This window comes from Odocoileus virginianus, chromosome 5 (genome assembly GCF_023699985.2).
Source record: "Odocoileus virginianus isolate 20LAN1187 ecotype Illinois chromosome 5, Ovbor_1.2, whole genome shotgun sequence".
NCBI lineage: Eukaryota > Metazoa > Chordata > Mammalia > Artiodactyla > Cervidae > Odocoileus > Odocoileus virginianus.
The window spans coordinates 89775038-89800179 of record NC_069678.1 but is presented as its reverse complement, the minus strand read 5'-3'; the positions used below and the strand labels follow the sequence as shown (position 1 = coordinate 89800179).

At 56.3% G+C, this 25142-nt stretch overlaps 1 protein-coding gene across 10 annotated transcripts; it reads left to right on the top strand.

Moving 5' to 3' along the window:
- The first annotated feature begins 1924 nt into the window (after window positions 1–1924).
- Window positions 1925–24478, top strand: MAP7D1 (MAP7 domain containing 1). Of its 10 annotated transcripts, none has more exons than XM_070468399.1 (18): window positions 1927–3047; window positions 15264–15614; window positions 15800–15868; window positions 16439–16602; window positions 17285–17390; window positions 18809–18919; window positions 20129–20251; window positions 20348–20511; window positions 20619–20761; window positions 21396–21748; window positions 22029–22206; window positions 22292–22430; window positions 22546–22650; window positions 22923–22976; window positions 23172–23217; window positions 23309–23390; window positions 23509–23702; window positions 23892–24478. In XM_070468399.1, exons 1-18 carry the CDS (start codon window positions 3002–3004, stop codon window positions 23900–23902), a joined length of 2439 nt encoding a protein of 812 aa, XP_070324500.1. In that variant the 5' UTR covers window positions 1927–3001; the 3' UTR covers window positions 23903–24478. The 10 variants fall into 10 exon arrangements, with proteins under 10 accessions (XP_020735853.1, XP_020735861.1, XP_070324500.1 ...); XM_070468400.1 differs by having other exon boundaries at window positions 17285–17399; window positions 21396–21721; window positions 22056–22206; XM_020880200.2 differs by having other exon boundaries at window positions 17285–17399; window positions 22056–22206.
- Window positions 24479–25142: the final 664 nt, after the last annotated feature.

Here is a 25142-nt window from a genome sequence, read left to right as displayed (position 1 = left end):
TGCATCAATCACAGGACATCAGTGCTCTCAGGACTTGCTATGGACCCACCAAGTGTGTAGGAAGCCTCCTGGGGCTGGCCAGGAGAACTGACCATCAAGTTGCCTAACAACTAGCATCTTGCCAGGAAGTGCAGGTGCCTCCACCCTCAGTCCAGGGAAGGGTTCCTCAACCTCAGTACCATTGACATTCTGGGCCTGATGACTCTGTTCAGGAGGTGCTCTTGTGCATTGCAAGATGTTAAACAACATCCTGGTGTCTAAGTACTAGATGCCAGTAGCATCTCTAGTTGTGACAACCACAGATGCCTCTAAACATTGCCAAATGTCCCCTGGGGTGGAAAACTGCCTCTGGTGGAGAACCACTGAGTAGGCTAATACCATACACTGACTCTTTGCAGGGCACTCCTCAAAGTTAATCCTAGATCATTAGACACAATGGAAGATTTCCAGTTCCAAAGCATTGCTCACCCTTCTTCTGAAGAACCTTCAACAGTTCCCCAGTATCTACATTATGTAGTTCATGTTGCCAGCTGGCATTCAAACCTTCTCATGTAGGCCATCCCTGGCCTATCTCTTCATCTTTAGTTACTGTTTCCCCCTCTACTATTCTTGAGCTCCAGGTAATGAAGGTATCTCACAATTCCCACCTATGTGTGTCTTTGTCCCTACTGTGCTCTCAAGACTGTGGGTACAGAACCCAGATGGCTCTCCCATATTGGGTTCTGTTCATGAATTCTCAGTCTAATCACTGCCTGGCTCAGTGTGGGCCTGGTCAGCTCTAGAAGATGCAGGCCCAGAGGTCTCTGACCTCACAAAGGACTCTACCTGGACTCTGCCATCCACATGGTCCCCTCACCCTGCAGATAGGATGACTGGCAACAAAGATGGGGCTCTGCTCCTCATCCTAATCTGCTTTTACTTCTGAATGCCCGTCATCATACTTCTTTATTAAGCACTTCCTATGTGCCAGGCTCAGTGCTAAGCATTTCATCCATGTTGCATTATTTAACCTTTACAGCAAACCCATGATATCTCATGGTATTATTATTTTCCTAATTTTTTAGGTGACCAAACTGGGTTTCAGAAAAGGTAAGACAGTAGCTTAAGGTTACTAGCTCTAGTTGTAGGTCTTCTAGCATCATCCTTTTCTAATGTTTTTGGACTGGGGAAGGCTCTCCTTGGCCCTGGAAGAGAGTTCAGGCCTTCAGCTATGAAGTTCTCCCAGGACTGTTTTGCTCCCAGGTTGCCTGAGACCCAGACACTTTTGTTCCCAAACTTCTCCCCTTAAATGACTGCTTTCTGGAGTTCACTGGTTTAGTCCAGTGGTAGAGTTAGCCTGCCAGTGCAGGGGACATGGGTTCAATCCCTGGTCTGGGAAGATTCCACATGCCGTGGGGCAACAAAGTCCATGTACCACAACTCCTGAGCCCCCGCTCTAAAGCCCAAGCTCCAAATCAAGAGAAGGCACTGCAATGAGAAGCCCATGCACTGCAATGAAGAGAAGTCCCCACTTGCTGCAAATAGAGGAAGCCCACCCAGAGCAACCAAGACCCAGTGCAGCCAAAAATAAATAAATAAAATCAAAATAAAAAATAAGTGACTGCTTTCTGGAGTTGCTCAAAGGAAGAAGACACTGGCAGGAGAGGTGGGCAGGAGGACAACAGATCACTGGGCCTAATCTCTGTGCAATGGAGAACTAGACAACTGACCTTCTGGAGGTCAGGACAAAGGGCAGGGATGGGGTGTGCAGGGCCCAGCTGCGCCTGCTCCTTCCGCCCCATCAGTCCCTGCAGTAGCAGCATCGATCCACCTTCCCAGCAAGCTCCCCCCTCTCTGCCCAGGCTGGGCCTAACTTGGCTTGAGGCCCACCTCAGCTGGCAGTAACAAGGGGATTGGGGGATCGACTTCCTGGGGCTGGGAAGCAGAACTATTTGGGGGAGGGGGGTCAGAAGGAACTCCCTCCCTCCTTGGACAGAACACAGGGGAGAAAATCCTTCCCAGGTAGATGAGGGGGTCATCCGATGGCCTAGGGGAGGTTTAGGGCCAGGACCACCCAGTTCGGAGCCGGAGCCGGGAGACCCGGAGCAGATTAGAGACCTGGATAAGGCGGTGGTGCAGGCCTGTAATTACTCCCGGAGGAGCAGGGAAGACACAGCCCGAACCGGAGGATGGTGGAGGAAGGGCCGCAGCAATGCTCCCAGGCCGGGTCTCTCCCCACCCCAGCCATCACCAGGGGAGAGAGAGCATAGCCCTTTTAGGGGTTTCCTTGTGACCCTCCAAGGCTCCCGACGTCCCTCGGGCGGATTTTGTTTGAGGTGGGTTTGGGAAAGATTGCCGATCTGAAGCTGCCAAGGCCCCAGACCCGGAGCTCGAAGGCTCCAGGGTGGGACTGGGGGCTCCCGTCCCCGCTCCCCCCCTCTCCCCCCAGTCCTAGCGGCGCGTGAGTCACCCGAGCGCTCCCTACATAGTCGCCTCGCGCTGCGGCGCGAACCAACGCGCGGCCGCAGGGGGAGGCAGCTCGACGGGCGTCCTCCGGGAGCCGTAGCGTCCCCTCCGCCGCGGCTGCAGGAGAGCCGTGCCCCGGCTCCAGGCCCCGGGCCCCTGGGCGGGGGCGCGGCGGGCGGGGCGGGAGCGCGGTCCCCGGGCGCTGCGGGGGTGGCCCTCCCCGCGTCGCACTTGGTACGCGCCAGCCGCGAGGCCAGGCCCAGCCCGGGCGGTACAATAGGGTTGGGCAGTGGCCGCGACTGGGCCGGCGCCGGGCAGGCAGAAGGATCGAGGCCGGAGCCGACAGACACTGGGCGGCCGGCGACTGCAAGCCCGCAGGCTACTAGCCGAGTCAGCCTCGACCTTCGCCGGAGCTCCCTCAGCCTTCGAATCGTTGCCCGCCGGGCCGGGCCGAGCGTGATGCGCCGCGGGACCCCTATCCTGGCCGCTGGCCGCCGCCGCCGTCGCCGCTGAGACCCCCAAGACCCACCCCCCCGCCCCCAGTGACGCCTCAGCCATGGAGAGCGGCTCACGTTCGGAGCCGGGTACGGGCGCAGCCCCAGGTATGCCAGAGGCGAGATGGGAGAAGGGGATCGGGGGGCCTCGGAAAGGGAGAGGATGAAGCCGGCCCGCGCGGCGGGGACCCCTCCCCCGCCGCGCCCTCTGACCACTTGGAAGTTTAAAAATAAAGGCTGCAGCGGCGTCGGCGGCGCTGGGCCACCGGCGCATCTTCTGACAGCTACCCCTCCCCCACCCCGGGCGCCGGGACGTCCTGGGCGCCGGGATCCCCGGGGGCCCCGATGTAGAGTTGATGGTGACCCCTCCGCCCCAACCCAGTGCCACCTCGGCTGCCCGGCCCCTGCCGTCCTCCCCGACCCACCCCAGGCCTCGTCTACTGACCTGGGGCGTCTGTCCCCCTCCCATTCCCGGTGGGCCCGTGTGACCCCAGCCTGAACTTGTGTGTCGGGGGTTCAGATTCTCAGGCCTGAAGCCTTGCATACCGAAGCCTAGGCCCTGGCGCCCCCCCGCCTCCCCACGCCCAGGCCCTGGCCCAAACCTCGCCCCCACCCCATCCCTCCAGCTGCCGCGCAAAGGGCCTGTTGCTGCTGCCCGCCGGCCGGGAGAGGAGGGAGGAGAGGGAGGGGAGGGGGAGGTCTCTAGCGGCGGCTGCCAAGTAACCCGCCGGATAAAGGCAGGGGGAGGGGGAGGCAGCATTGTTTGGGCAGAGGGCGGGAGCTGGGGAGTGGGCCGATTCCCTTGCAGCCTGGCCTGCTCTGGAGCCCACCCAGTCCGATCTGGGGAGGAAGGGGACAGAAGTATCTATCTTAGGGCCTGAGTGCTTCCCAGAGATTGGGGTGAAGGCTTGAGGTCGACACTCCAGGGACCTGCCACATCATTCCTCAGCCTGAGGCTTTTGATACCCGCCACCTTATACACACACACACACACACACACACACACACACACACACACCCCCTCCCTCCCTCTCTTTCTGTTTCTCTCTTCAGGCCCCTGACCATCAAAGCTCTCTCCCCCCTCACTCCACCAACCACCACAGTGCCCAGGACTTCTGCAAATCCCATTCGGATCTGGGAGCAGCTGATGAGGGGGTGGGGACAGGTTTCTGGTTGGGCCTGGGGTTGGAGGGAGGGATTTCTCTTTCTCTTTCTTCCTGGAAAGGGAGGGAGGAGCAGGATTGCTGAGGACCCAAGCTCTCTTCCCACTGACTCAGGGGAGGTGGCTCCAACCCCACACCTCCATAGAGTCCTAGAGCCTAATCCCCGTCACCTCCCTGCCCCCTGGGGCGTGGGCCCAGGATGAAACCGTGTCTGTGGGTGCAGAGAGCCCAGGACAAGGTGGAGCCGCTTGGTTGTGGGTGGGCTCCACCCCATGCCCTCATGGGTGCTTGGAGGGGACCCTGTGGGTGTGGGAGCTGGAGGATGCAGGGGGGAGGTCAGCAGACCATTGTGGTTCAGGAGGTCTGTAGGCTGTGCCGGAACAATGGCACTTCGGTCTGTCTTGGCTCTGCTGACCCTGAGAGGGGACACCCAGGGAGGCCTCGCCCATGTCCATTCCATCCGCTTCCTGGCCCTCTGCAGCTGAGGGTCTCTGGCACCGGTGTGTACATCAGGGCCTGAGTGATGGTGATTACTGGGCCAGAGATGAGGGCTGAAGTCAGTGGCCGGTTTATAAGCAGGGCACCGGAATGGGATATCTGGATTGAATGTGAGGGCATGGGTGGGATGCTTGGCTGTGCTGGGGAGACCTGACTGGGTCCTGAACACCAAGTCCTGAATTGAAAAGGCTTCTACACACAGGGATGACCTAGTGGAGTTACATGAGATCGGGGGTCAGGATGGTGGCTGGTCTGTACCAGTTGAAGTTAAAGGTGACAAGGGCCCCGTGAGTCAGGAGCCTTCAGGGAGTAAAGGTGATGCTCACTGCGTGTGCCCTGTGAGAGTCTGAGGCATGGGTCTGAGACACTGAATACATATGACGTGATCCCTGCCCTCTCTGAGTTTCCTTTGCACAGTGAGTGTTAACAGGAGGCAGCGTGGAGAAGGGGATAGGTGTGGCCTGCAGCCAGTGAACTACCCTCTCCAGACAGAGTTCATACCCCTGGAAAATGGAGGTAATGTTATCAGCCTTGTGGAGTTAATGTTAGAGACGATGTACCTAAAGGAACCTGGCACATGGATGCCCGCAATACAGTGTTATTACCATTACTGTGGTTATGCTCATTGGAACTGGTGCCAGCAAGGAGGTATGAAATATGGGGAAAGTAAGGGCAGGAGTGGGGATTTAGTTTGCTTGAGAGTATAGACTCCAGAATCAGTTTAAGTCTCCCCTTCATAACTTACTACTAAATTTTCTCATCTGTAAAATGACAATAATGCTGGAAATGATCTCATAGAGACATTGGGATTATTAAATTAGAGAAATGCATAAGACATTTAGGAGAGGCCCTGGTAAATAGTTAATGCTCAGTAAATTCTATTCATTTTTGTTGTTATTATTTTTAATTCCTTTGGAGGCCTGAGGAGGAGATGTGATTAATTAGAACTTCAGGAGGTAAATGTAGGCCAGAGAGCAAGGCAAAGATGAGTTCTAGACAGACATGAGCCAGGGTGTATCTGGGGAACAGAGGGCCCCATACTTGAAGTGGAGCATTTGGAAACAGGAGAGAGCCCCGGGGGGTGGGTGCAGCCATCCCGCACCCCTATATTGATGCCTGCCGTGTGCCAGCTCAATCCTGGCTGTACAGACGACAGGGAAGTGAATCCCAGTCACCACCCTCGGGGAGCTCCCGATGATGCAGTGGTTGATGGAATCTGCTTGTGGAAGACTTCACAGAGGAGGTGTTTGAGGTGGACCTGAATTGATGAGAAGAAGATGGGCTGCCTCTGCACCTCTCCACATATAGCAGCCAGACTGGCTGGCAGCTCCCACTGATAGCTTCTGTCCCTCCTGGGACTGGTGGGCCCAGTAATGAGGCCTTAATGAGCCCCTAATGTGCAGTCACGCATATGCAAATAAAGAAGGGGCACCAGGCCAGTTCACTCCCCCTCCTCTAGGGATGGGCATCAGCTGGTGGCCGGGCAGAGCTGAGTGAGTGGGTAAGGAGCTGAAAGCAGGGCCCAGCCTGGGGTGGTGGCACTTGAGAGCCATCAGGGCAGTTCTCAGGCCTGGCCAAGGTTGGGAGTTTGGCCACAAGCAGCTGGGAACCATGTCCTTGGGTCTCCGCTGGGCCTTGGGGCCAGTGAAGCAGCCAGCAAGCCAGGCTCAGATAATGCAGCTTTGTTGGCGGTGGCAGCTCTGCCTGGCACTCCGGGGCACAGCCTTCGGTGTGTCCTCCATCACCTCTCAGCTGCAGCTTCATCCCGAGGGAAGCAGAGAGGGTGGGAGACACTAGAGAACCTGCGATCTAGCGCATGTGTGCTCAGTCGTGTCCTACTCCTTGTGACCCCAAGGGCTATGGCCTGCCAGGCTCCTCTGTCCATGGAATTTTCCAGGAAAGAATACTGGAGTAGGTTGCCATTTCCTGCTCCTTACCAATTACAAGAGGAAATAGACCACCCTGGTGATCCTACTGATCTCCTGCTCTTATTTATCAAGGACCTTCTGTGTGCCAGGCATAGTGCTTAGCATGTCCTGTGCATTGTCTCATTTGATTCTCAAAACTATCCAGGATGGACTAGTGTTAACCTCATGTTATTTATTTTTTCAAATTTTCTCTTTTATTTTTGGCTGCATCATGCAGCATGTTGGATCTTAGTTCCCCAAACAGGAATTGAACCTGTACCTCCGGACCCCCCTGCAGTGGAAGCACCAAGTCTTAACCACCGGATCACCAGGGAAGTCCCACATCCTCATTTTATAGATGAGGCTCAGAGGGGGAAGTAACTTGCTTAAAGTCACACAGCTAGGTGCTGGCGGAGGAAGGATTTGAACCCAGGTCTGTCCAACTCTAAAGCCTGTACACCAAATCTCTATGCTGAATTAATCATGGCCAAGCCAGCTGGTGATAGAGTCCGACTTCACTTTCCTCGCAGTGACTGGTCTTCTCTGGGCATCGTGGTCTTAGGGACCCTGTAATCTTTTCTCTGGGAGGCAGAAGTAGAACAGCAGGTCCCTGGGTCCCCCTATCCATCCTGCCAGGTTGGAATCTGAGCAAGTCAGACCAGAAGGAGGCCCTGGACTTGGGCAGTGGTGACAGTTCAGCCAGCGGGCCATCCTCAGGCCTTGGCTTAAGGCCGGGCCTCTGCCCTCAGCTCCTAGGCCCCAGCGTGGGCAGCCCTGCTGGGGCTGAGGGAGGGCCGGGCTGCGGGATGGGGTCATTTCCTGCCGCCTAAAATAACAGGAAGTGGGTGCTCCTGATTGGAGGCTGGGAACAATGGCCGCCAACCAGGCCAGAGAGCTCCTCAGATGTGCAGTCCCCAACGGGATCCCAGCTTTACCACCCACAGAGGCCCCCCGGCCTGGCCCCAGCGGCCTGCAGCGCAGGGCCTGAGGCCCGGGTTCCAGGACTGCTGGCGCAGGGTGCCCCTCTGCTGGCTCCCTCCCTCTCAGAGCTGGCTCAGCTGTGCCCCGGTCGGGAGTGGTGCTGCCCCCTAAGGGTCCCCTCTGTCCCAGCCTCCCCATCAGACATCTAGGGCTTGTCCTTCCTGCCCCCCGCCCCATCCTCCCAGGAGAGGAAACCCAGGAGGCTGCCCCCTTTGGGTGACAGAGTGAAGTGTCACCCTGATTTGAGTTCCAAACCCAGCTTTGCTACTCACCAGCTGTGTGACTTAATCTCTCGGAGTCTATTTCCTCATTTGTCAAATAGGGTAATAGTATCAACCCCACAGGATGGTGGTGAAGGTGAAAAAGACTGAAGTGTTACGGGGTTTGCCTGACGCAGCACTAGCTGCTGCTGCTGTTGACTGGGCTTTCCCTGGGCCCAGGTAAGGAGTGCCTAGCGGGGCAGGGCCGGAGTGAGCTGGATGCCGCACGCTGCGACAGGGTGTCTCTGAGTGCTGTATGCACCTCTGAAGTTTCATCTGTGTTCTCAAAGGGGTGCTTGACTCCGTGAGTGTGTGTGCGGATGTGCGGATAGCTTTGTGAATCCCAGCAGTAGGTCAGTTTTCCATATGTAACAGGAGAGAGAGAGAAAGGACGCGTCTTGTCCCTCGCCATTGTGTGGGCTCTGTCCACATTGCCTGGGTGTCTCCCGCTGGCTGTCTGCAGTGTGTACTCTCTGTCTGTGTGTGTGTGTGTGTCTCTGCCCCTCCGTCAGCCTCCCTGTCGTCATTTGTCTGCTCTAGTGCGGCCGCCTAGGGAGCTGCTGTGGGAGCCAGAAGGGCTCTGGCTAGAGATGCTGACCTCTGCTGTCTGGGCACCGCCTCCCCTGGGCACTCCCTTGCTCTGCCTCCTGGAGGAGGGCCATTCACCCCCGTCCCTGCTCAGGTGCCCCAGTTCTTGACTCCTGGTGGCCAGCCTGGGCAGGAGCCTGCCTTCCCTGCATTCCTGCCCTCTGAGCTCAGTGCCTGCCGGCCCCACCTGCACCCTTCATCTTCAGGGGGGAAACCCACTGAATCACTTCCTACTTCGGGGAATAGGCAGGAGCCTTGGGGAGAGGTTATGTGACACCCACCAGAAACAGTGTGACATAAGGGTTTTGTCATCAGACAGCCTTGGGCCCAGTCCTACTTCTGACACTGACGTGAGCAGTCACTTAACCTGTCTGAGTAAGTGTTCTTACCTAGGGAACGGGCCTTCCATAGCACTTTCCCTTGGGGGCTATAACAAGAACTTGAGGAGATGAGGGAGATTGCCTGGTTTACTGTAGGGCTTCAGCAAATTAGTTTTGTTTCCCTTCCTGGACTTAGGAGCTGGCCAGGCACACACACAACTCTGATATGGTAGAGACATTTAAGGTTAGAGAGGAGAGATGTTGGAACAGCTAGGGGTCTTACTGTTTTATCCATCCATCCACCCATTCATTCATCCATCCATCCATTCCTCCATCCATCCATCCATCCATGCATGTATTCAGTAAGCAGACACAGAATTCCTTCTCTGCTGGACAGACCCTGTATAAGGCTCTGGGCTGCAAAAAGGATTCTCTCCACCAGCCCTCACAGGGACAGCAGGCAGAGTAAAAGGGCAGACTGAGTTATGGGTATTGTGAGAGGAGTTTTGGCCCAGGAGCAGTTGTTGGGGCGGGAGGAGGGAGGGATGAGAGGCAAGGACTGCCAGCACCCAGATGGTGGGGGTAGGGAGTAAGCACCCTGAGACACGTGACCGGCCCTCCGAGACACTTGGCCCTGATCTCTCTGCAGTCCCTCTTGGGTTTTTGGAGAAAACTGTGCTAACTGATTCTGCAACCGGCTCCTGCACCTTTGCCTTGCCAACGCTCTTTGTGCCAAGAAATGAATGCAAACTATCTGTCGTTTATCTAGTTCTTAACAAATACTTCTGGTCAATATCAATATCTCAAAATAAAACCTCATAGTCTGACACAGACCAAACTAAAGCGAGGTGGCTGAAGGGTCGCATTTGATGATTGAAAATGGGAATAATCAGATATTGATTTAACCGTGCCTAGATAATTAACCAAGGAATTCATTTGGCTTAACATAATTTGTTCCAAATAACACAGTCCTGATGACATTTCATCAGGGTTGGCATAATTCTCAGGAAAGTATTTGTATTCAGGGTCAGTAATCCGCCAGGTCAGAAGAAGAGTTCCAAACATGCTATTTACCTCCTGAGAGGTTTTTCCTGTTGAATTGCTGGAATCCACACTCATTATTACTTTTATTAACTTCTCCCTGAGTACCTTAGTCCAGGAAGCTGCCCAAATTGAGATGGAACTGTTTTTGCCTCCCTTCAAGTGTTTATCCCCTTGCAACACATTGCCACACGGATCTGCTCACTATTAGGGTGAAAATCTCCTTCTCTGTGCATGTGCTTTAAGCGAGGCTGGCTTCCTAATACAGCGATTTATTCTTATATAGCAGCATTTCATGACTGTCTCCACGTACTGGGCACTGTGGTAGCTGCTGGGGCAAGCTACAGTGGCAAGCAGAGAAGATGCAACCCAGCCCTTAGGGGGAGGACAATAACAAAAAAAACAAACAAGGAAGTTTAAAATTGTAACAGTCACAGTGCTCCAAATAAGAGGCATGAAGCGGTGACTACATATAATGAAAGAATTTATCCTGTTCGGAGAGGCCCAGGAAAGCTTCCCCAAGGAAATGATGCCTCAGCAAAGATCTGAAGGGTGAATGAGAGTTAAGTAAGACAAGAGAGAGGGGAAGAGCTTGTGCAAAGGCCCTGGGGCAGAGGGAGTGTTCAAGGCTACCAGAATTAAAAGGTCAGTGTGGCTGGCGTATAGACAGCAAGTAGGGAGCAGAGGGGGGGCCTCAAGAGGTGTGGGAGAGGGAGGCAGGGACTTCAGACTATGTTGGACTTGCATTCTGGGCTCAAGAATCTTGTGTTTCTCTTCAGACCGATGAGAAGTTACTGGGGAGTTCAAATAGGGAAGAGACCATGACCAGATTTGCATTTGAAAACAATTACTTTGGCTACCCAGTGAAGAGCAGAGCTGGAAAGGGTGTGGGTAGGATGATGACGGGAGTTTGCAGTCATCCAGGGAAGAGAGGTGCTGATGGTATCTGCCAGGGAGGCGTTCATTGATATATTCATTCAACAAACAGCTGGGGAGCCACCTCCGTGCCAAGCTCTGTTGCTGTTAGAGACGGAAGAGCTAAACAAAGTATAGATGAAAATGTGTGCCCTTGTGGAGATTACCTTCTGGAGGTGGGAGACAGTGTTAAAGTGGTGCTAATGCTTACTGAGAAAAACAGAGTTGGAAGGAAAAAGAATAACAGTTGGAGGACTTCCTGGTGGTCCAGTAGCTGAGACTCTGTGCTCTCAACGCAGGGGACCAGGGTTTGATCCCTAGTTGGGATCCCACATGTCACAACTAAGACCTGATGCAGCCAAATAAAATATATATAAAATCAAAATTTAAAATATATGATATATATATGTATGGAAACTGGAATGGCTGGGTTGCTGTTGACTGAGATAAGGAAAATGGGAAGAAGAGCAGGGTTTTGGCGAGAAAGATCAGGAGTTCAGTCTGGGATGTTAAATTTGGGGCATCAGTAAGACATCCAGGGGTGTCAGGGAGGCAGTTGCATGTTGCGGGGGAGAAAATTTTTTAAAAAAAGAATTCAGTTGGAAAGGAGAGGGAAACTTCACCTACAGTTTGTAGTTTTAAAGAGGAGATCAGGGAAGGCTTGACCGAGAAGTGACCCTCGGGTGAAGACCTGAAGGGGGTGAGGGAGTAAGACATGCAGGATCCGGGGGCAGAGAGTTCTGGCCGAGGAAACAGTGAGCGCAGCACCCCAAGGCAGGAGTGTGCCCGGCACAAATAAGGAGCCGTGGCCCGGAAGAGACGGGGAGGAGGAGAGGAGGTCCAAAGGTAATGGGCCGCAGAGCAGGGATCCTGAAGGGCCTTGAAGGCCATGAGTTGCCTTTGGTTTTTCCTCCCTTGAAGTGTGGGGCGTCTTTGGAGGATCTTGTCAGTTCTCCAACCAGGAACTGAACCCAGGCCACGGCAGTCAAAGCCTGGAATTCCAACTACTAGGCCACCAGGGAACTCTCAATCTGACTGATTCTTTTTTTTTTTTTTAATTGGAGGCTAATTACAATATTGTGGTGTTTTTTGCCATACACTGACATGAATCAGCCATGGGTATACATGTGTCCCCCTCTGCCCTGTCCCGAATCCTCCTCCCCCGACTGATTCTTGAACAGAATCATTCTGCTGCTTTGGTGAGAAAAGACCCAAGGGGAACAGAGGATGGCAGGGGGAGTCTTTCATGAGAGATGATAGAAGATGACAAAGTGGACCAAGATGACAGAAATGGAGCTAGAAGTGGCTGGATTCAGAATATACCGGGCATGTGGAGCCAAAAAGATTTACTGAGGCATGAGACAAGAAAAGATCCTAAAATGACTCTGAAGACTTTGGGCCTGAGAAACTGGAAGGGCTGGGATGCCATTGACTGAGATAGAGGAAACTGGAGGAGCAGGGTCTGGCAAGGGAAGATCAGGAGCTGAGTTTGGGATGTTAAATTTGGGGCCTCAGGAGGACATCCAGGGCTGTCAGGTAGGGAGTTGCATGAGCGAAACCAGCACTCAAGGGAGAGGTCTGGGCTGGAGATACAAATCTGGTCGTCATCAGCAGAGCGATGGTATTTAAAGCCATGAGTCTGGATGAGGTCATCAAAGGAGTATGTGCAGACTGACGAGAGACGAGGTCTTCACTGGGCCCTGGGGCGCTCCAGTGCTAAGAGGTGAGGAAGTTTAGGAGGGACTGGCAAAGAAGCCCAAGAAGTCACAGCCAGCAAGGGGAAGGAAAACCGGGCGAGGGTGTTGTCTTCAGGGCCAAGGGAAGGAAGAGCACCGAGGGCTCAGCCCTGTCAGATGCGGCTGAGAGGTTAGTAGGGTGAGGCCCAGGATGTGGCTGCTGACTCAGCAATGTGGATGTCACTGGTGTCCTTGAGAAGAGCGGTGTCATGGAGCAGTGGGGGTGAAGGCCTGCCCCAGTGGGCTCTTGTGGCAGAGATGGGGAGAAGTAGACCAGTTCTTCCGGGAGTGCTGTTTGGTGAGCTCCTGCCAGGTACCGGAGGTGATATGCCTACTCTCCATAGCTCCCAACACCACAGGCCCCACATTGGGAAAACCGGAGCTCAGACCTGCCTGACTGAAGCCGGACACCTTCTTCCCTGCTGCATCTGAGCGCCAGATGCAGGCCCTTCCAGGCCTCATCCCTCCACTTCCTCCCAGACTCCCCTTCACACGGCAGGTCTAATCAGAAGCTAGCTGGAGAGACTCACTGTCTTGCCTGCTGGGTGTGATTTGCCTTGGTGCAGACAAACACCTGCCTACCAGTTTTCCTTGCAACACCTGTAGCCTGCACAGGTGCCAGGAGAATGGCAATAAACAGGCCTCACCCTCAGCCTTCAAGCTTTGTGCTTACGTACCTAGGCCCTTTGACCCCAGACAGTCCTGTGTTCAAATCCTGCCTCTGCCATGTACTAGTTCTATGACCTTGAATGAATCATTTAGTGGGGTAAGCGTTGATGGTCTCTTCTGTTCAACGAGGTTAAGACTCTCCCAGAGTTCATATGGAGATGCAGGACAGGGCTACAACGTGCCCGGCTCAGCTCTCGGCGTGTAGGAAGCGTTCACTAAAAGACTGCCCCTAGCTTCCTTGCCCACCGGGACTGGGGAGGGGTCTTCAGGTGGTTGGGAAGTAGACTAGCAGTGACCAGGCAGCCTTTTGGAGCTGGTGTGGGGAGGGCCTGGCAGAGTGGGAGGGACCAGTGGGGAGACAGGGCCTTGGCTGGGGCTCTTGCCTGGAACCCAGGAATCTAGAAGGGCAGGAATGAGGGGAAAATAGTGTGAGCCTCAGACGGTGTCATTGTGTAACATGTGTTACCTCACACTGCCTTATGCAGAGGCCGGAGGGTGTGGGGGTTAGAGCAGGGGCACTGGTGACCAACACTGGTTCAAGTCCCGACTCCTTCACTTCCCAGCTGAGTGGCCTCAGACTTCACTTAATTTCTTTTCGCTTTACTCTCCTCCTCTATCTCAAAGAAATATTTACAGTGCCGCCTTTAGAAGTATTGTCATAAGAATTCAAACTAATGTGTGTAAAATACTGTCCCCATAGGAAGCTCTCAAGAAATATATGCATGTTAGTGGTTACTGTTGCTACTAATGCTCATCACAGGCCTACTGTCTGCATTTTACAGAAGAGGAACTATGGCACACAGGGCCTGTAACTAGTCCAAGGTCACACAGTCACTGGGGAGGCCGGATAGTTAAATAGTCTGCCTTCGTCAGAGCCCACTGGACACCCGTCTCCCTGAAGAGGGTCCCCAGAGTTCCAAAGTCGACTTCTAGAGTGTCCTCTCTCTGTTCACACACTGTCACCCACAGGGAGGAGGAGTTGATCACCTCCTGAGAGGACCACCGTTCCTAGCAGAAGGCCCTGCGTGATGGAGGCACGTGGTGAGAGCGAAAAATGCTCCTTTCGATTGGCCTTTCCATGGGCTGTGGCCCCGATCCCTCAGCCCAGGCAGCGGATGTGCTCCCCGTCTGTCCCCTCAAGCTCCCTAGACGGCAGCAGTCGATGGCACCAGGGCTCAACGTGCAGAGGCTGCTGTTTGGCAGCTTCATAAGACAAACAGGAGGAGAGGGGGAAGGGTTGTGTCCTGGCCCATGAACTGTTCCAGGCACTTCACTGACATCCCTACCAGCTTGGGCTTTCATAGTCCCCATTTTACAGATATGAAAACTGAGCCTTAGAGAGGTTGAGTGGCTTGCCCTAGGTTACCAAGGCCCTCTCTTCCTATCTTGGGGTGGTGAAGTCAGAATCGGGGCCTCGGCTGGCTGACCCCTAAGCCCGTCCTTCAGTTGCTCACACGTGTGTGCATGAACGTGTATACATCAAATCATGTGGCTTCCTTCCTTGGCACTTTGGTGTCTTTTACAAGGACCCTGAAATATTAACCTCCTACAAGAAGAAATCTGAGGGTGGCTGGGAAAGAAAACAAATGATGAAATGGATGTAGCCAGTTGCCTACCCTGTTGGAGACCCCAGCTGGGCATCCCACTGTGCCCCTGCTTATATCTTTCCTCCCGGCCAGTCCCAGGCACGCCCTGAACACTGGGTGTTGGGATGGGTCCTGTGACCCCAAGGGAAAGCAGAAAGGTGAGGAAGGCAGACGTGGAGACCAACCTTTACCATGTAGTCCACTAATTACCCCCAACTTCTCAGTTTTACCGATACACCCTGCTCCCTCTGCCCCTTTGCAAATGCTCCTCTCTTTGCCAGAACCCTCTCTGCCTTGGTTTGCTAACTCCAGCTCATCCTAGACCTCAGCTTGGCTCTTACTTCTGCAGGAAGCCCCCTCAGTATAGGTTAGCCATCCCTGCTTTGCTACTCCAGACATAGTACTTATTCTATACAGTAATTGCCTCGCTGTCTGTCTGTCTGCCTTGCCAGAGTGTGGGCTCTGCAGACGCAGGGACTGTGGCCATTTTCTCACCATTACATCATTAGTGTCTGGAACAGGGCCTGGCACATAGAAGGAACTTGATAAACACGTATGAATAAATGAATATCAACTGGACAAGGGAAAGAGCTACATGTTGAACTGATGGTAACAGATGTTCTGTCTCACTTTCTCTCCTCTCTTGTGTTTTACTTCCAGTTATGGCAGCCAGGACCCCTCCAGAGCCAAGACCCTCTCCAGAAGGTGACCCCTCCCCACCGCCGCCACCACCACCGATGTCAACCCTGGTGCCCGACACTCCCCCAGACACGCCTCCCGCCATGAAGAACACCACTAGCCCCAAGCAGCTTCCACTGGAACCAGAGAGCCCCCCGGAGTTGGTAGGGCCTAGGCCAGCCCCCCAGCAGGAAGAGTCCCCTTCCTCAGAAGTGAAGACCAGGGGACCCACCCCACCAGCCACGGGCCCACGGGATGCCAGGCCTCCTCGAAGGAGCAGCCAGCCATCCCCGCCGGCAGCACCCACCTCCGACAGCCCTCCCACCAAGCAAGGTATGTGTGATGTCCCTTGTCCCGGGCCCAGTCCCAGCCCTGGGTGATGCCCCCAGAGGGAGTCTCCTGGGCCCCAGAGGAGATGGAAAAGGCATGTGACTGAGGCCTGGAGGCAGGGCCCTGAGGCTGACTCCCCTTTGAGGGGAACCTCGTGACCGAAGTCTCTCCTTATTCCTTTTGTTAAGACGTAAAGAAGGCAGGAGAGAGACACAAGCTGGCAAAGGAGCGGCGGGAAGAGCGGGCCAAATACCTGGGTAAGTGCGTGACAGCTCCCCTTCAGCCTCACCCCCATGGACATCCTGTTAGTAGCACTAACCCTTCGGGAACCTCTGTTATGTACACTGTGCTAAGAACAGTCCGTTTATCTCCCTCAACCCTATACCCATTTTGAGGATGGGGAGACAGAGGCTCGGAAAGATGAAACCCTTTGCCTAAGCCACACAGCTAGGTGAGAGAGCTGAGATTCAGACCCAGAAGCCTCATCTCACCCCATGCTCTTAATCACAATACATCAGCAGGCCCCGAAGTTAGACAGGGACCTGGGCCTAAAGAGCTCACTTCTCCTCGGGTGCCCAGAGACCACGAAGCTAGTGGCGGGGGTGGGGAACAGGCCTCCCGCCTGGGAAGCCCTCATTCTGAGGCCTCAGCCCACCTTTAGCATGCCCTTCAACTTGAGCGGGGGAGTCTCAGAGCACAGGCACCTCCCCACCAGGCAGGCAGAGGGAAAGACCCACCCCGGGCCAGAGGAACAGGCAAGGCCACTCGGAGCAGACACTTGGGGGCCAGGATGTTCACACCCCCGGGGTTCCTTTCCCCCGCTGCAGCAGCCAAGAAGGCCGTGTGGCTGGAGAAGGAGGAGAAGGCCAAGGCACTGAGGGAGAAGCAGCTCCAGGAGCGCCGGCGGCGGCTGGAGGAGCAGCGGCTCAAAGCCGAGCAGCGCCGGGCTGCCCTGGAGGAGCGGCAGCGGCAGAAGCTGGAGAAGAACAAGGTGTGTTTGTGCTGGGTCCTGGCCGGGCGCGTGTGACTCTGTGTGCACACATCTGCATGCAGGCTCGGTGTGTTCACACGTCTGTGTTCACACGTGCAGTCCAGTCCCGTGGGGCCTACGTCTCAGCATCTGTTCAGGCACGTTTGGTTCTGTGCGTGCCAGGATAGGCGCCTGTAGCCGTGTGCTGTCATTACATGTGTGTGTGCGTGCCCCGGATGGGTGTGTGTAGGTGTGCAGAGATGTGTCTGTGTGAGTGCGCCGAGTGAACTCCTAGTGAGGTGAACCCTGGCTTGAGCACTTTGAAGAAATGAAGGGAAAGGGGGCCTGGCTCTGGTCCAGTCCTCAGGCCAAACGCAAACCCAGCTCCAGGGTCAGAACCCTCAGTGCCAGGGGCCCACCTGGGAGACCCGGGCAGGGGGAGTCCCACCCGGTCCTCAGAGAGACAGCTCATAGGCTCAGGAAATGAGTCAAGAACAATGAAAAGCTCCCCAAGAACAATTTGAAAGGGATCTGTTGCAAACTGTCTTTAGTCACAGCGAGGCCTCAGTAGCCTTGGTTACCCGCCATGAGTCAGGGAAACATGCTGGGGTGGGGGCAGCATTGTCCTGGGAGAGAGCCTCTCTCCCAGGTAGGAGGCAAGCTGCTGAGCCCAGACCTCTCCCCCCGGCCCCCTCCCCACCAGGAGCGCTATGAGGCAGCCATCCAGCGGTCAGTGAAGAAGACGTGGGCTGAAATCCGGCAGCAGCGCTGGTCCTGGGCAGGGGCCCTGCACCACAGCTCCCCAGGACGTAAGACCAGTGAGTGGGCTGGAGGGGCTGCGGGGTGGGAGGGGGAGGCTGGGGCCTGAGAAGTGGGGGAAGGGAGCAGCTTCCATGCCAGGAGCTGGCAGCTCCCTGCAGCAGGTATGCCTTGCTTCATGTGCCTTGTGTCTTCTGGAATGATCTGTAAACCCAAGTCTGTAGAACCAAGTCCTGTCCAAGGACTTCCACTATCAAGTCAGAGGTGGGTGCTCTTCATTCGGTTTGCTCTTTTTAGATTAGCCTTCTTTGCTCCTGTCAATTACTATTAGTTGATTGATACAGAAAAGAGCACTTTAATACCCTGCAGACACTGGATATTTAAAGAAAACTATCACCCCAATGTACCTGTCATGGAAGGTAGATTTTTGTCTCTGAGTTTTCTTTACGTAGGGCTATCATGGATTTTGGTCTGACATTTTGCTGGCATGTATGTACTGCTGTGTTTGGATGTCTTTATGTAATGTCAAGATTCGGTATTTCTCGTTGTACATCTTTTGGTGTATATGCTCATGGATCTGTGCATTGCGTGTTTAGTACGTGTTTGCCTTGATGTGTGAGTGGCCTTGTGTACCTCACTGTGGTCTCCCAAGTCAGACAGAATTGGGTCTGGATTCCCAGCTCCGGCCCTTGCGGTGTGACCTCTGACTTCCTGCTCTCTCACTTTCTTTATCTGTAAAATGGGGATAACAGTACTCCTTGCCTCCGAGGTTGTAGGTAGATGTTTGGGAGGATCAAGTGTGGTAACATGTGTGTGGTGCCCAGCACAGTGCCTGGTACGTGGTAAGCACCCAACAAATGTTACAAATATGATTAAGTTGCTTTGGTGCGTTGGTGCCCGTCTGCATCTGGGTCTGAGCCTTTTTCTGTGGCTGTTTGTGTCTCTGTGTCTGTGCATGTCTGCACTATTGGGTGCATGCACAAGTACCTGTCACTCTATATGCCCGTGCGTGCATGTCTTTGTGTGTCCCTGTGAATATGTGAATTTGTGTGCGCGCGTTTGACCGTGGGTCCTTCCGTTTAGGAGCATCTGTATTTGCTGCAGGACCATGGATGTTGTAGCCAGAGTGCCTTGGCTGGGCAGTGTCAGCAAGTGCCAATGCTGGGTGGTTGTGGGGGAGGGGCTGCAGCACCCTAGGGAGTGACTTCCTGGCCAGGAAGGCTGTAGCGTCTCCAGTTTTATTCCATCTCCTTCCTCTGTTCCTTTTCCGTCAGCTCCCCAATCCAGGTTGTCTCTGGTCACCTACCCATCCTCGCCTCCAGAGCCAAGTCTGCCTCCTCCCCACCTCCCTAGCCTGCCCACTCCTCCCTCTCCCACCCTGCCCGCGGAGCATCCTGCATGGAAGGCCTCAGTGCCCCCCCTGGCTCCCGTCCGGCCCGGCCCTAATGCCGTGTCTTTTCCCCTCCAGGTGGGAGCAGGTGCTCCGTGTCGGCAGTAAACCTGCCCAAACACGTGGACTCTATAATCAACAAGCGGCTCTCAAAGTCCTCTGCCACGCTCTGGAACTCCCCCAGTAGAAGTAAGAGAAGGCCCAGCCCTCCTTCCTCCAGAGCTCCTTGTAGTCCCCTCCTGGTAGCCTCTTCCAGAGCTCAGCAAAAACCTCAGGTCCCAGGAGCCCTCACACACCCCAAGTCTCCACCCCCACTCGACCCCGCTTGGGGTTGTGCACCCCTCAGGGGAGCCTGCACTTGGATCTGGGTCCTGAGAACAGAGGTGCCGACAGGGGAAGAGAACAGAGGGCAGTGACCCAGCAGACAGAGAGCCTGGCTAGAGCCTCAAGAGCAGGTGGGGATGAGAGTGGGGGTGGAGGGTGGGAATGGGCCGGCAGCCTCATCTCCAACCACAGCCAGCTGGCCTAGACCAGCCTCAGGCAGGTGGCCTTGCCCGGGAGTAGCCGACGAGCCTGGGTGCTGTGTGTGCAGGAGCCCTTATTCTGCCTCCACCCTGGAGGGCCCACGCAACCCTGCCCTCTCTGCCTTCAGAGCCCCAGCCATGGCCTTGGCTGGTTCCAGACTCATGGCCACCCAGGGTAGCGCAGCCCCTGCGTCCCCACCATGCCCTGATGTCACAAGTGAGGGGCCTGGTAGGAGTTATTTATAAGTTTCTCCAGCTTTTATTTGGTTGCTTTGTTGCCCAGCAACGAAATCAGCTGCTGTTACCAGCCCCACCTGACTGAAGCTTAAAAATAACCCAGCAGCTGAGGGGACAGAGCAGGGCGGCCTGGGGCAGCCAGGCCCCCTAGCAGCCTCTCCCTGGCATGGGAGACACAAAAGCTGGGCCTCTTCTCAGTCAGAGGAGCACAAGGGCCCTGACTGTCCCAAATCCCGTGGGGGGCGGAGAGGGGGGGCTGCGAGCAATGCCTCCCTAGGCCAGCACTCTGAGGGCAGGAGGAGCAGAGCCCTATAATGGGACATAGAAGTTGGCAACTGGGTACATCACCAACCTTGGCTGTCTCCTCTCTATAATCATAGTTCAGTGCCCTTTCACTTGGGGAGAGAGGTAGGAGGGACCTCTCTAGCCCTGCAGGAGGTTGCCATGGGAAGCGTCTTGTTGCCTGGGTCTGCGGTGGGGGTCAGACCCCAGGGCGGACAAGTGTAACCCCCATGACTAGGGGGAGAGTCTTAGACTCCTTGGGCTCCACGTGGGGATGTACCTGGCCGTACCGGATGCCTCTGCTTGACCACTCTAGCCCGGCAGTAACCTGCTTCTCCCGGCATTCTCCCCCTAGATCGCAGCCTGCAGCTAAGCCCGTGGGAGAGCAGCATCGTGGACCGTCTGATGACGCCCACCCTCTCCTTCCTGGCACGGAGTCGCAGTGCGGTCACACTGCCCCGAAACGGCCGGGACCAGGGTAGGAGCCGCGGCCCTGGGAGAGCCCCCTCGAGGGGCGGGGCAGGGGCCAGCCACGCCAGTGGACCGCGCCCCGACCGCAGTCATCCCTCCGCAGCCGTGCCCCTGTGCCCGCGCTCAGCCTCCGCCAGCCCGCTGACGCCGTGCAGCGCCCCCCGAAGCGGGCACCGCTGCGCCCCCGCCGGGGAGCGCGGGGATCGCCGCAAGGCCGGCGCCGGGGGCAGCCCCGCCCCGGCTCGCCTCCGGCCCGAGGCCTCGCCGGTGAGTGGCTGGCGGCGCAGGTGGGGGCCCGGCTCCTGTGCTGGGGAGCTCGGGCGCTTCTGACCTCTGTTTCCCTTCTCCCTGCTCTCCTTAACCCTCCTCCCCAGGTGCAGAAAAAGGAGAAGAAGGACAAGGAGCGGGAAAACGAGAAGGAGAAGAGTGCCCTGGCCCGGGAGCGCAGCCTCAAGAAGCGCCAGTCGCTGCCTGCTTCTCTGCGCCCGCGCCTCTCCGCTGGCAACGCGGAGCACAGGTGGGCCCGACAATGGGGCAAGGCCTGCTACCGCCAGGCCAGCTAGCCAGCCATTCATTCATAAATATGTGTCATGCATATTTGCCAGCCATTCATTCATAAATATGTGTTGCTCTAGAGGAGCCTGGCAGGCTACACTCCATGGGGTCGCAAGAATCCCAAACGACTTAGCGACTAAACAACAACCCACCTCTAGAAAGAAAGCTCCTTGAGAACAGAATTTTTTATTTTTCTGGAGTGTTTTGATCACTGAAGTACCCTTACACATAGAACCAGTGCCTGGTAAGCACTCAAGAAATACATGCTGGACAAAGGAATGGTCTTGCCAGGTACTGTGTTCTGGGTGCCGAGCACCCTTCCCTGAGCCAAACCAGGCCTCCTTCTTTCTCTTAGTAATCTTACTGGCTCTTGGGGAAACAAACAGGAGTCAAAGAATCACAAATGAATATGTAATTACAAACTGGGATATATACACTAAATTACGTTTGTGTGAGAGCACATGAGGTGGGGGTGCTGACCAAACCTGGGAGGACACTTCCCCAGGAAAGTGACATGCTCAAAGTGTGTGTGTGTGTGTGTGTGTGTGTGTGGACACTCTGTGCCCTCGAGGTCTAACTCTTCTTTTTCCTCTCAGTCCCAAATCCAAGGCCCGGCCATCCTCTCCCTCCACAACCTGGCACAGGCCTGCCTCCCCCTGCCTCAGCCCAGGGCCAGGTCATGCTCTGCCCCCAAAACCACCATCCCCCCGAGGCACCACTGCATCACCCAAGGGGCGAGTTCGGAGGAAGGACGAGGCAAAGGAGAGCCCCAGTGTGGTGGGGCCTGAGGACAAGACCCAGAGCAAGGGCAAGGCCAGTGACGAGAGGGAACCTGCAGCCCTGGCCTCACCGGCCCCCTCGCCTGTGCCCTCACCCACCCCAGCCCAGCCCCAGAAAGAGCAGCCCACAGAGATCCCTGCAGGTGGGCAGGGAGAGAAGAGGCCAAAAGGTGGGCAGGGCAGAGAAGCCAGCTTTGCCTGTGAGTGGGAGGTGGTCAGCGGTGCAGGCTGCCAGAGACGCCTGGGGGAGTGGATGTAGGGAAGAGGAGGTGCCTGCCAGAGACCAGGACCTCAGTGCTCTGAGTCGGTGGCGGAGGCTGGGTGGGTGGGCCGCCGGGGTCGCCCTGAGGTCCAGCAAGCCACAGGGGTATGGAGGTGGGGGGATGGGAAGTGATGGAGGGGTCTGGGCTGGTGGTGCATGCTGACTCCTGGTTCCGGATCCCGCTCCAGAGACAGCTGTCCTGACCTCACCCCCAGCCCCTGCTCCCCCGGTGACTCCTAGCAAACCCATGGCTGGCACCACGGACCGAGAAGAGGCCACTCGGCTCCTGGCTGAGAAGCGGCGCCAGGCCCGGGAGCAGCGGGAGCGGGAGGAACAGGAGCGGAGGCTGCAGGCCGAAAGGGACAAGTGAGCACGCCCTCGGGGACCGAGGAGGCCTTACGGGGGCTGGAGAAAAAGCCGGGCATGAGTCTGAGTCTCCTGTGTCCCCCAGGCGAATGCGAGAAGAGCAGCTGGCTCGGGAGGCCGAGGCCCGGGCGGAACGGGAGGCGGAGGCCCGGAGACGCGAGGAGCAGGAGGCTCGGGAGAAGGCGCAGGCCGAGCAGGAGGAGCAGGAGCGGCTGCAGAAGCAGGTGCCCCCGCGGGACGGGGCGCGGGCGCCTCCTGGTGGCGGGTCGGGGGCCGGCTGGACGAGACCGCCGGAGGCCGGCCGCCTAAGGCTCCCGGGGCCGGGGGGGTCTTTGGCAGAAAGAGGAGGCCGAAGCTCGGTCCAGAGAAGAAGCGGAGCGGCAGCGTCTGGAGCGGGAAAAGCACTTCCAGCGGGAGGAGCAGGAGCGGCAAGAGCGCAGAAAGGTACTGCGAGCGGCTGGCCGAGTGTGAGCGGGACCAGCTCCCGGCTCGGTCCGCACTTCTTTAGAGGGGCTAGTGGGGCTGGGAGGGGGCGCTGCCTAGGTTGCAGAGGGTTAGGTCGAGAGGGAGTGGGGGCGAGATCAGCTTCCTGGCCTGGAAAGAACTGGTGTGAGCTTGAAGGGCCCCTGAGACTCCAGGACCAGAGCTAGCTGGTGGGAGGTCGAGGATTAGGGCCGGGCTTGGGCCTAACCGGAGTCGGGCTTCTTTCTGAACAGCGCCTGGAGGAGATCATGAAGAGAACTCGGAAGTCAGAAGCTGCTGAAACCAAGGTCAGGATGCCCCCAAGAGCGGTGTTGGGAGTGGAGGTCCGGTGAGGAAGGAAGGGAGGTCGCGGAAAGGCATTCAGGGTGGAGAAGCGAGGCTGTCCAGGATCTGGGGGGGGGGTTGGGTGGAGAGAAGAATTCAGCGCGCAGTCGGGTGGGGCCAGGGATCCCCTTGAGCCTGACTGCTCTTCCTCTTCAAAGCAGAAGCAGGACAGAAAGGAGGCAACGGCCAACAATTCCAGCCCAGGTAAAGGCCTGTTCCCCTCCTCTCCAGCCCCAGCCCCAGCCCCAGCCCTCAGCCTCTCCCCCACCCCTAACTGATGGCCATTCCTTCCCAGGGATAGACCCTGCGAAAGCTGTGGAGGCTCGGCCCTCGGAGCTGCAGAAAGAGGAGCTGGCCCCCCAGGAGCCTCAGTGGAGGTACCAGCTCCCAAGCGCAGGGCCCAGGAGCAGGGAGGCAGGGTCAGGCTGGAAACCGTAGGGCGCCTGGGCTGTCCTGCCATGGGAGCGGGCTGAGCGTTGGCCTCTGCATCCACAGCCTGCCAAACAAGGAGTCGCCAGGGTCCCTGGTGAATGGGCTGCAGCCTCTGCCAGCGCACCAGGAGAACGGCTTCTCACCTAAGGGACCCTCTGGGGACAAGAGTCTGGGCCGGACGCCAGAGGCTCTCCTGCCCTTCGCAGAGGCGGAAGCCTTCCTCAAGAAAGCTGTGGTGCAGCCCCCGCAGGTCACAGGTAGGGATCCCTTTCTCTGGGACCTGCATCTCTAGCTCCCAGCAGCCTTCCCTGGCCTCCTCCACCCAGCCCTTTCTTCTCCCAGCTCCATCAGAGGCCCTCTCGAGCTCTAGCGAGAAGACCCCCGGCCTGGTTTTGGGCTTGGAGCCTGCTTTGCCCTGACTGTTTTCCCTCCTGCTTTCTCCCCAGAAGTCCTTTAAGGGGTTGCCTCGGATCCAGGCCTGGCTATTGAGGGCTCTGCATCGTCTGCCAGGGTGTCTGGAAGAGGAGACCGAACAAAGCCGGAAGTGGCCTGGGCCCCTGGGGGTTGGGTCCTCTCTGTTATTTTTAATCTGCACCTTATAGACTGATGTCTCTTTGGCTGGAGCCAGACCCTGCCCCTCAGTGCATTCGTGTGCTCACACGCGCGGACACCCCCATACACACATACACTCACAGCCTCTCTGGCTTCCTCCCATGGGGAAGAGCCACCTGTAGTATTTGCCTTGGTTTGGTGGGGTACAGTGGATGTGAATACTGTAAATAGCTTGTGCTCAGACCCCTCGGCGTGGAGGGGGCGGGTGCAGGAGGCAGACCCTCCCAAGACTCCCTGGGGAGAGCTTCCTCCCTCTATTTAACTGTAACTGAGAGGGAACCCAGGTCTGGGGATGGGGGGCACCTTGGGCCACAGGATATTGGTTGCTTTAGGGGTACCCGTGCCCCCTGCCCTCGCCTGGAATCAGTGTTACTGCATCTGATCAAATTTCTCCAGAAATAAAGTGAGAATAATTCTGCCAGTCCTGTCTGTCCTTAGGGCTGCCACTGGGGTTGGGAGCAGGCGTCCTCCTGAGTTCTGAGAAGAACTTGAGGACCCAGTGGCCTGTGGATATCCAGCCCTACCTGGTAACCAGTCCCTGAGGTCCTGCTGGCGGCCTTCCATTTTGCCTTTCATTCATTCATTTAGCAAAAATGGTTACATCTACTCTATACTAGGCAGTGAGCTCTATGCCAGGGATGCAAGGAGGAAGAAAAGACACGGGTCTCTGTTCTCTTGGAGTCGACAGTCTAGCAGTGAGCATCAGAGACGCAGGAGCCCTCTCAGCATCCACTCCCATTGCCCCTTCCTCATTCCAGAGTCCTGATTTTGTGCAGGTGGCAGTCTTCCTCCTGGATCCCACTATGTACTTCAGCAGAGGTGGCTCCTAAGCGCAGGGGTGCATCAGGATTGTAATCGACGGTCCCAGCCCCCTTGCGAGTGATTGGTTTAGGTAGGCTTAGGTATCTGCTGTAGTCAGCAGATACAAAGAAAACCCTCCCTCATTTTTTTTTTCCTCCCTCATTTTGAAAGAAAAATACCAGGTGGGAGCCAGCTTCTAAGGTGACCTCCCAGCATCTCCCACCACCTTGTGTTCATACCCTATGTAGTCCCTTCTCGTGTAGGACCAGGGCTGGGCTGAGTGA

What these genes read in the sequence shown, in the direction of transcription:
- MAP7D1 (XM_020880194.2), top strand. Translation starts at nt 3,002, where the DNA reads ATGGAGAGCGGCTCACGTTCGGAGCCGGGTACGGGCGCAGCCCCAG. An exon ending in GCTGGCAACGCGGAGCACAG is followed by an intron (nt 20,762 to 21,395) that starts GTGGGCCCGACA and finishes TTTTCCTCTCAG; the next exon opens with TCCCAAATCCAAGGCCCGGC. An exon ending in CCCCAGGAGCCTCAGTGGAG is followed by an intron (nt 23,391 to 23,508) that starts GTACCAGCTCCC and finishes CTGCATCCACAG; the next exon opens with CCTGCCAAACAAGGAGTCGC.